This window comes from Conger conger, chromosome 12 (genome assembly GCF_963514075.1).
Source record: "Conger conger chromosome 12, fConCon1.1, whole genome shotgun sequence".
Classification (NCBI taxonomy): domain Eukaryota; kingdom Metazoa; phylum Chordata; class Actinopteri; order Anguilliformes; family Congridae; genus Conger; species Conger conger.
Genome location: NC_083771.1, coordinates 15,659,535 through 15,670,674, shown reverse-complemented (window position 1 = coordinate 15,670,674; position 11,140 = coordinate 15,659,535). Strand labels below are relative to the sequence as shown.

General features: G+C 44.5%; 1 protein-coding gene across 2 annotated transcripts in view; it reads left to right on the top strand.

The window, feature by feature from the left end:
* Window positions 1-3,465: 3,465 nt before the first annotated feature.
* Window positions 3,466-11,140, top strand: part of LOC133142484 (bone morphogenetic protein 1-like) — a 54,685-nt gene continuing 47,010 nt past the window's right edge. The window contains exon 1 of one of the 2 annotated variants that reach the window (XM_061263734.1): window positions 3,466-3,657. In XM_061263734.1, the coding sequence (XP_061119718.1) occupies window positions 3,522-3,657 (136 nt within the window). In that variant the 5' untranslated portion in view covers window positions 3,466-3,521. The remainder of the gene's footprint in view (window positions 3,658-11,140) is intronic. The other variant, XM_061263735.1, reaches the window with a different exon arrangement.

Sequence of the window (11,140 nt, the reverse complement as noted above, 5' to 3'; positions counted from 1 at the left end):
GTTCTGATAGCAGTCCTTCCCCTTCGTGCAAATAAGATTTCTGTGGCTTGCTTTAATTTTTTTTTTTTTCAAGTATATATTATTTGTATTATACAGATTTCCCTTTTTTGTAGACCATTGTAATCCAATAAATCCAAGACTCTTTCTGGTGTGCAGTTGAGGAATGCCTAGAGAGCAAATAGACAGGTTGAGCCTGATTTGTTTCCTAAAATCTAACTTTTCTGGCAGGGCACCTGTTGATCCATCTATAAAAAAGGAAACTTGAGCACTATTCTGTAAGGGATATAGATATAAAGATGGTCTGCCAGAATTTGGGGACTCCGCTGTCCTGGTCCTTCCATCCGAAGGTAAACTTCAAAATGAGAAGGAGCGAAATGTAATTGTCAAGTTCCTGTGGCAATAGAGGTCCAACATCAAGAGACCGGCGAGGCTGTGTGGATAGAGTCAGGAAGCGCTGATCAGAGAATCCCTCAAGCATTTACACACATACACACACACACACACACACACACACACACATACACAGACAGTCAGATTTTATTTAACAGATGCAACACATGTGTTCCAGAGAACTGCATTTCACAGCCGTACACTCCTTCTGCATCTCTCTCACATGACGATGTAAGGGAACGGTACCGCTGTAGTGCTGATTCCCCCTTGTGGTAGGACAGGGGACCCAACTTAATGTAACTCAAAGATGCATGACTGTTTATCACCTCACACTCAGGGATTCATACATTTCTGGCTGTATTTGATCCTGTGACATAAAATATCACATCAGTTAGCATTACTGCCACTTCAGCAAAAGCTAGCTAAGCTGATTACAATCAGATTGATTCAACACCTGATCATTCTCTTTTGGTTATAACTTAAACTAAGCACTTAATATTGGAACGTTTAAAGAGGATTTTCCTTAATCTGGAGGGCCAGCTTGTTGGCCAATTGCATATATCCAGGAACTAAGCAGTGTGCATGCCACAACTGGAATTGGACCTGGCCCCCGTCCCTGAGAGTGGGAAGATTGATGTGCCTCAGGGTACCCCGATGGCCACATCCTCCAGGAAAAGGGAGTTAGTGATAGGAAGTGGGGGATTCAATTATTAGAGGTGTAGACAGCACAGCCTTCTACCTGCACCACATGCAAGCACAGGGAAGCAGAACTTTATTTTAGCATGTGGCTACACACATTTTGTAGGAAAGAGGCTTATAGGTTTTTGGGGCACTGGGACTCCTTTGGGACAGGGGTGAGCTGTACAAGCATGATGGGCTGCACCTGAACTGCAGGGGAACCTTTGCACTGGGTCAGCGTATGCTTATGTATCCACAGAAACATGGGTGATTGGAATAGGGTACAATTGGCCACCAAATTGGGAGAAAATGGGGGAAAATCTGAAAATGTGGAAATGAGAATTATTTTTAATTATATATTTATAAACTGATAGGAAGGTGACAGTAACGCAAATAACGCAAATAAGCACACCTTATGGTGGTATGCAGAAGAGCATCTCTGAACACAACACATCAAACCTCTAAGTTAATATGCTACACCAGCAGAAGGCCTAATAAGCCTAAAAAATAAGTCTAGCAAAACCTAATAATGTGCTCACTGAGTATATATGCACGCCATATGATCTCTTGTATGTAGCACTGAAGATGGTTTATTGTATTTTTTTTTGCATTCATTACTTTTTTCATTTTCAATCAATATGGTAACAGGATATACCATTTGAAAAAACACAGTTCCATCTGCATAAACTATTTTAAGATGCGACAACAGTACCTATTCTGTAACATGTGGGTGCTAAAACATGGGGGGACCTCACCTTCTCTGCACTTTGGAAATCCACATTCTACAAGAAATATGGTAATTTCAGAGTCCTTTTCACGACACGTGTCAAGTAGACCAAATGCATAATAGTTTCTAATTCTAAAAATGTGCTAACTCGGAGAAACGTCGATAGAATGTCCATTGTTTACTTAGAAATGCTATTATCTACAAGTGCTGTGGAACACTGTGAGCTCATGTACAAGCTTCTCTGACCAGTAACCGTAATGCAGTTGCTAAGTCTAGGCGTTCTCCCCTTCCTTGCACAATCAACTATAACTTCTGTCCATCAAAGAACCAACTACGTGCGTGTTATTGAAGTGAGGACTGAAACAGTTACCAACATTGTATAGTTTGTTAGGCTTGCATAAAACAACACACCATTTTTTGCTTGCATAATGAAACCATCACATTTTCAATATGCATGCGGAGATTTAATTCCAGAAAAGGTTGACATTTTACAACAAAACATTTCTTTTTTTACGATGCCTACATCTAAACAGAGAACTTCCTTTGGAGGACTTCCAAGGAATGTCTCTTCTGAAAGAATATGAAAACACCTTTGATTCCACAATAGAGGCCATTTTGTATAGGGTGAGCCTCTAAATACATTCTCAAAAAATTTCATTTTTAAGCAGCTTTATTCAGTAAGCTTATAAATAAGGCTTGCTTTTGAATAATACATGTGAATTCTGCATGTGAAACTGTGGGATTTGTTTGACTTGATGGGGTGGAGTATTTAACAAAAGGTCCAATCAATTGATATAAATGATTAGTGTACAAGGTTATTGTACTTTTCATGATCTTCTCAGCCTGTTGCTGTCTGAGGAGAGTGCAAGGAGAGGGAAATTGAGACAGAGAGGTAGGGAGAGGGTGACAGGTGGTGGGAAGTGCAAACACTTTATTTCAGGACAAAAACTGTTGTATATGATAGAAAGCAAAATTTAGTATTTTACACCTCATGAGACCCATAATATCATGTAGGTTCCATGTGCCCTTTTAGAGTCTCCAAATGTCCTTTTTGGAAAGCTGCATAGACATACGTAGCTTAGAAAAAACTATGCAAAATGCTACTTTTTGGTGATACTGTCATCAAATTTGAAAGGGTATTTGTCCCGTGTCGTGCCTGTGGCCCCATCGTGTTTCTGCATGTGCCACAGCCACAATAATCTGTATCCATTCAAAAACAGAAAATCTTTTTTTTTTTTACTTTTGCTTGCCGACCCTGAGTAATTTACAGTAATTATGACTTTTGTAAAACAAACACCTTTCAGAAGAGACCAGGATAATGCCTGTAATCAAAAGACTTCAAGAATAGTACCCATTTAATTTTGTGTATGTAATTTTCAAGCTTCTGTCAACAAAAGGGGCGATACTTAAGGGGTTAAAGTAGTGCAGATGTATTACAGTTAATCCCAGCAGCATGGGCAAATCAGCCTGGGTATCCTGCTGTCACCGTGTGCACATGCCCTCATCTCCGTTTTTGCAAAGTCTGCAGAGTTTGGTGCTGGCAGTGTGCCCGAATATCGCAGCGAATCACTGCCCCGGAATAAAGACTTTCAGAAGGGGAAGAGCTCCGATTTTAAACCCGCCCTCCGGCCAGAGCTCATTGTAACAACAGCCCCCCCGCCCTCAATAGAAAACATTGCATTCTCTCCTATCCTTTACACTTTCCAAAACCCTCCAGTTTGGAAATATGAATCTCCCCTCAAGGTGTTTGCTTTTACTGAGTATGTTGCTGGCGATCGATTTGGACGAGGTACAAACGAGTTACTATGTGGAGCCGGCGGACACAGAGGATGCAATCGATTACAAGGATCCCTGCAAAGCTGGTATGGCTGTATAAAAAAAGTTACGCTATGTCGTTGAAAAAGAAAACCGTAAACTATAGTAAGATCTGAAATCTGGAGAATGAAAGACGGTATTTCTGAATGTGACAGGAGAAAATATATTGACTGGAAAAAGCAAAGTGAAGTGAAACGAAAAGCTATAGAGGGACGCTCTGATTGTCAGAACACAACACTTTAAATGTTTGACATGCCTTTACACACAATTCAGAAGTAAGGAGGTTTTAGATGTAATGACTTTTTTTTTATGCGTTCGGGAAAAAGTGAAGATTGTATACAAAAGCATGACGCCAAGAGGCAGTAGCCTACACGTTTAAAGAACAGGGAACAGTGTTTTGTGAATTACCGCAAGGTTTATTGTCGTCTATACTTTGTCGAGTAGGGAAAATGTTTGTGGTGAAATGCCGTATTTGCGTTCAGGTGAAACTGGATTTGTTTGTACAGGTACAGCGGTACAAATATCAATATAATACATAACATGAAAGTAAACTGAAGTACATAGACTACTCAAACTAAAGAGATAAGTCGGTCTCGTAGTTTTACCAGCAGGTTTGTTATTCGTCATGAATGACGTTTCCAACGTCCTTTACAGATTAATAAGACAAATCATTTATTTGACTGACTGCGAAAGGAGCACTTCCAGACTGTTTTCGGTTTAGTTTGAGATTAACTATTTTCTTAATATTGCTCAGAAGTAAAGTACGGTCATTCATAAATGCTAAATCGCGCCGCTTGGCTATTATTATTATTTTAAAATATTTGATGGCTTACTACAACAGCACTACTTGGTGTATGACTTCCATACTAGTAGATTTCGAACAGCCACGGGGAAAATTAAGTCAAATGGATCATTCATTAAAAAGGTTATACAATGCGAGATTTGGGGCTGGTCAGAAAATTGCCAACAGTTTTGCATATTCAACCAAGCAGTTGGTAAGGTGGAAAGTTTCTTATCGAAATGAAACTATGTAGTTCAAAAGGTATAATAGGCCTACTTATGTTTTGATAATTTCAAAGATAAGCTTAATTCACAACAAAACATACTTTGATGGCTTCCTACATCAGCGTCACATGGTGTATGGTTATCCAAACCCAACATACTAGTTTATATCTTGTTTAACAGCCAGGAAAATGAAGCCAAATAGATAAAAAATATATTTCATTATTTCATATACATTTCAAAAATATACAATGGCAAAGTTGGGTCTGGACAGACCCAAATGACCAAAAACTGTTAGATAGTCAACCATGTAGATGGTAAGGTTGAAAGTTCAAAATTAAACTTAATGTTCTTCAAAATGTATAATAGACATATTGAGACGGGTGCGTGGGGGTTGGACCCAAAATGCACGACTCAGAAACAATAGTAATATAAAGACCCCTCAGGGCTTTATTCGGGACGAATCCCAGGAGAGTAGTCAACACAAGCAAAGTCCATACACGTAGATCCAGCCAAACAAAAAGTAAACAAACAAAAAGCACGGTGCCGAGGGAAGAGGCAAACTCGTAGTCGGTAGACGTGCAGGGAGGTCCGGTAGCAGGAGAGCTGTCAGCGGGGCAGATGAACAGACGGACGGCAGGCAGAGGCGTAGTCGTGGACGAAGCGGGAGTCGAAACCATGAAACAATCAGCGAAGCAAAAGTACAAAAACGGTAGGTGAGGACGTAGTCAAAAAACAAACGATGGTCACAAAACAGAAATCAATCAACAATGGCCGGTAAACAGGCGTGGCTCGTAACGTGTGATCAATGGTAGTAAATGCTCGCAGTGAACAGTAGCGCGACTGGGCTATAAATGCGGGTGTAGACAGGTGCAGACAATTAGTTAGAGCGTAGCAAGGAAATGGAAAACAGGTGCGATGGATGACAAGTTTAACAAGGAGATTAGTAATCGTTAGTAATAAACCTATCCTGCCCTAGCATTAGTAAATTAGTAAATGACATGCACGAGAAACGTAAGGTAACAAGAACACATGATTAGTTTGTTAGTTTCTACCCAATCCTGATCTAGCGTTAGTAGTTTTAGTAAATAGACAAATGGAAACAATTAGGGAGTGAATGACAGAAAGAGAGAGAGAGAGAGAGAGAGAGAGAGAGAGAGAGAGAGAGAGAGAGAGAGAGAAAAGGCGGAACGCAAGGTTTGCGGAAAAACATGTAAAAGTGTATGCATAACAATGACCAGTTAACGTAACAATAAACACGCATCAAAACATAACACAAAACGAAAGTAAGACGATAACCACTCAACATAACCAGGTAATATAATCGTACAAAAACATAACTAGACATGACAAGAAAATAAATCGTAACGAAACATAACTAAACAACATGACGAACCTAGACTAACATAACACATGATAAAACAATACAATACTAACACAAAATGAATAAACATAAAACATGGCGAGACAGACCTGAAATGTGACACATATGTTAGGTTTTGTGTTTTTCTATGTATTGTATTCTGTCTATGTTGATAGCATTTCCGTATTTTTGCACACCTGTGTTATATAAACCCCTTTGATTGTTCAGTTTCACCGCCAGATTGTTTTATGTATAATCCATACTTTTTTCTGATAGACTTACAACCTGTTTCATCCCTGACTTCTGCGTTTAGATTCTCCTGTCTGTTTACTTTTGACCCGCAGTGTATCAACCTGTTTTTGTATACCGACTTTTGTTTCTGGATTCTGTTTTTGTCTGCTTAGCCTGCTTGTTAATGACCCTTCGCCTGTGACCACGATTACATTTTGGATTATCCCTGATACACCTGTTTGCTGGAATGTTTTATATTACAAACTGCCTGATCGGTGCTGTATCTGTTTGCTGGCTATTGACCCTCGCCTGTCTGACCTGCATCGTACTCCTTGGTCTTGCATCTGGGTCGCTTGCTCTATGGACCTGATAGAACAATCTGGCCAGCGAGCACAACCCTGGCTATGGAGGTGCTGAGACTCCAGGGACAACGGCTGGGAGTACACAAGAATGAAATTCGCACTCTAAGCTGGAACATGAACCCTCTACTCCACCAGATGGCTGTGCTGACTACTAACCTGGCAAGCCCCCACGTCTCCACGCCTCCACCAGTACCTGCTCCAGAACCGGTCCGATCCCATCCAGAGCCATCTTTTCTGTTGCAGTGCTCACTCATATTTGAGCTACAGCTGTCTACCTTCCCCACCGAATGCTCCAAGGTGGCTTATGTCATTACCCTCCTGTCCGGGAATGGGGAACCGCCTTTTGGGACTCTGGTGCCCCCGAATGCTACAGCTTTGCTCTCTTCTCCACGACAATGAAGAGTGTTCGGCCGAGCCATCTCCGGACCAGCTGCCTCCTGTGAACTGTTCCGTATCCGCCAGGGCTCCCGCTCAGACTACTCCAACGAGTTTCGGACCCTGGCGGCGTCTGCACGCCGGGGCGAGATGGAGGTCCATGGTGCGTTCCAGAATGGTCTGTCCGAAGCAATCTTAGACCAACTCACCACCTGTGAGCTGCCAGCTTCCCTGGACGCCCTCATCGACCTGGTGATCCGGGTGGACACTCGGTTGAGGGAACGTCGCTCAACCAGTGATCCCGAGATCCTGATCCTCTTCCGCCCCTTGTCCCTGACACTGGGTCTCCCAAGGACCGGAAATTCCTGAACCTGAACCCATGCAGATGAGATCCACGCACCTCACCACCATGGAGAAAGAGGGACAGGTAAGGGAACATCTCTGCCTGTACTGTGGTGGACCTGTCTGTTAAAAGACCATGCCTGTCAGTAAATTAGGGGGTCCTGATGGGTGCTACCCTGAACACATCCCCCTCAATCTCAAGATCCAACATCATGGCTTACACCTCCTGGATGGGAGCTCGCCACCAAGTGTGAGTTCTGAACGACTCTGGAGCCGATGCCAACATGATTTGCCCCACTCTGGTCCGTCGCCTGGGGTTTCCAACCTCTACCCTCTCCTAGGTCCTCCGCACCGACACCATCACTAGTGCACCCCTGGCTGCAGTCGACACGATCATCTCCCTAGTTCGGCTGCAGATCTCAGGCAACCACCAGGTCCTCACATTCTATGTAACGGAGTCTCCCCTGGTCTCGGTGGTGTTGGGCAGACTAGAGCTACTCCAGCACAACCTCCAAGTTGTCTGAGTCCGGGGAACCATCATGGGCTGGAGCCCCAACTGTCACCAGTCCTGCCTTCCGTCTGCATCTAACCAACCCAAGTCTGCTCCTGACACTCCTGAAACACCACCTGACCTGTCCTCTGTGCCTTCCGTCTACCGTGATGTGGGACAAGTCGAAAAGTGCAAATTCCATTGACCTTTCCATCCAGTTTCTCGGCTTTGTCATCTCCAGGCGGCAGCTCGAAATGGACACCGAAAAGACCTCCGCTATAGCTAATTGGCCTCCTCCTTCCAAACTGCAAGGAACTGCAATGCTTCCTGGGGTTTGCCAATTTCTACAGGAGATTCATACGAAATCACAGCTCCGTCGCCGCTCCCCTGTCTGCCTTGACATCTAGCAAAATCACCTTCTGCTGGACACCCCCGCTACCGACTCCACTTTCAGAGACCTGAAGAAGCGCTTCTCCTCTGCTCCTGTCCAGCCGATGCCCGACCCAGAGAAGCATTTCACCTTGGAGGTGGACGCCTCCGATACCAGGGTCGGAGCTGTCCTGTCCCAACGGTCCTCCGACATCAAGGTCCACCAATGCACCTTCTTCTCTCGCCACCTCTCACCCATGGAGAGCAACTACAGCATTGGCAACCGGGAACTTCTGGCAGTAAAGTTGGCATTCGAAGAGTGGCATCATCTGTTGGAGGGGGGTTCACTGTCTGGACCAACCACCACAACCTGGAATACCCGAGGTCCGCCACAAGACTCAACCCCCACCAGGCTCGGTGGTCCCTGTTCTTCAACTGCTTCAACTTCTCCCTGACCTACGGGCCTGGCTCCCAGAACGTGAAACCCTCAAGATGACGAGGAACCTGCCACCATCCTGCCGGCCAGTACCCTGGTTGCCATCACCCAGCTCACCATATTTAGCAAGGTGAAAGACCCAAAACAAGCCTGCCAACCGCCTGTTCGTTCCTGAAGTGGTCCGTCTGCTAGTCCTGAAGTGGGCCCACATATCCTGACTCGCCTGTCACTCTGGGGTCAGCCACACGCTGGCTCTCCTGGGCTGCTGCTTCTGATGGTCCGAAATGAGGAGGTTTGCTGACCACTGCCGGCGCCCCCTGCTCCACGTTACCCAGTCGGCCAGAAGGTCTGGCTGTCGTCCAAGGACATTCCCCTCCACTTCACCTGTCCCAAGCTCACCCCCAGGTTCATTGGCCCCTTCACCATCACCCGCGTGCTCACCCCCTCTGCAGTCAGACTTTGTTCCATGTATTGTAGTCTGCCTATGTCGTTAGCGTTTCCGTGTTTTTGCTACCTCGTAGCCACCCTGTCAGTTTGTTCACTCCATTCCTTCGTTTCACCTGTGTTTCACTTCCAGATTGTTTCCCCACACCTGATTGCCAATCCCTTTGTTTGTTCAGTTCCCCGCCAGATTGTTGTGTCAAATCCACACTTTCCATCATCCAGCAGGACTTCACCGTTACAAATCTGGGTTATCGTTGTATTTGTATTTATTATAGCTGTGATTTAAATATAATATTTTCTGGAGGAAAAAACATGCAGTCATACTTTGGCGGGTTGTCCTGCAACAGTCAAGGTCACACAATCTTTGATGCATATTAAGAACAAAGAATAAGTTCCCATTTGTTTAGACATGGCCCTTGCCCACCCCAATTTGGCGGCCACACAGACATCTGAACAGGGTGAATGAAGCATCAGGTTGTCATATCTATACACATTTGGCTGCTTCCCCTGACCATTGAGAAATACTGTATAAGAACTGGAGACAGTTTCCATTTGCATGGATTCCTATGGGAGCTGATCTGTGGTGCATGAAGCCCGGTCATGGAAGCAGCCATGCTATGACTATGGGGCTTTCTCTGGTGCAATGCTATGACTATGGGGCTTTCTCTGGTGCAATGCTATGACTATGGGGCTTTCTCTGGTGCCAGAGCATGAGTACTGGGGCTCTTTTTCCACCAGGGCATGTGCATTGGATACTTAAAGGTATGAATAGGAATTACAAAATATTTTCATCTTCTGTGTGGCTCAAAATAATTGGTCACTGGAGAGTGATTTCTTCAGTGTGAAGACATTTTAGACTTTAAAAGTATGGGTAAATTCATTGTTTTGAATGGGGAAATTAGCTTGAATATTATTAGTCATAATAACCTGCATACATCCAGCAACAACTGGAGTTTGCCAACTTCAGGAGGAATGCCAATCCCTGGCCCCCTGAAGGGCTTGAACCTGTTGACCTTCCAGGTCCCTGTCAAGCACCTTAGCCGCACGTAGCTATGCTTACTGAATCTAATCATAGTTAATTTCATTGCCTGAAAGTGTACTGTTGAAGTACAGTCACTGTGGTGCCTGCCAGGATGGGTAGCAAGGCACATGGGGTTTCTCCAATTTCTTGTCTGACGTCAGATCATCCTGTGGTCTTCCAAAGGCTGAAGTTTCTTCAGGACCAGGGACAGCAGCAGCCTCACCAAAAGGCATGTTGAGCTGATACTGTACCTACAGATGTGTGAATATGAAGCTGCACCTACAGACATGTAAAGATGATTCTGTACCTACAGACATGTGCTGCAGATGCTGTACCTACAGACATGTGCTGCTGATGCTGTATCTACAGACGTGAAGATGAAGCTGTACCTACAGACGTGTGAAGATGATGCTGTACCTACAGACATGTGAAGATGATGCTGTACCTACAGACGTGTGAAGATGAAGCTGTACCTACAGACGTGTGAAGATGATGCTGTACCTACAGACATGTGAAGATGATGCTGTACCTACAGACATGTGCTGCTGATGCTGTACCTACAGACGTGTGAAGATGAAGCTGTACCTACAGACACGTGAAGATGATGCTGTACCTACAGACGTGCTGCTGATTCTGTACCTACAGACATGTGCTGCTGAAGCTGTACCTACAGACGTGTGAAGATGAAGCTGTACCTACAGACATGTGAAGATGATGCTGTACCTACAGACATGTGCTGCTGATGCTGTACCTACAGACGTGTGAAGATGAAGCTGTACCTACAGACACGTGAAGATGATGCTGTACCTACAGACATGTGCTGCTGAAGCTGTACCTACAGACGTGTGAAGATGAAGCTGTACCTACAGACATGTGCTGCTGAAGCTGTACCTACAGACGTGTGAAGATGAAGCTGCACCTACAGACGTGTGCTGCTGATGCTGTACCTACAGACGTGTGAAGATGAAGCTGTACCTACAGACATGTGCTGCTGAAGCTGTACCTACAGACGTGTGAAGATGATGCCGCACCTACAGACACGTGAAGATGAAGCTGTACATATAGGCATGTGCACCTGTCATCATGCTACAAACC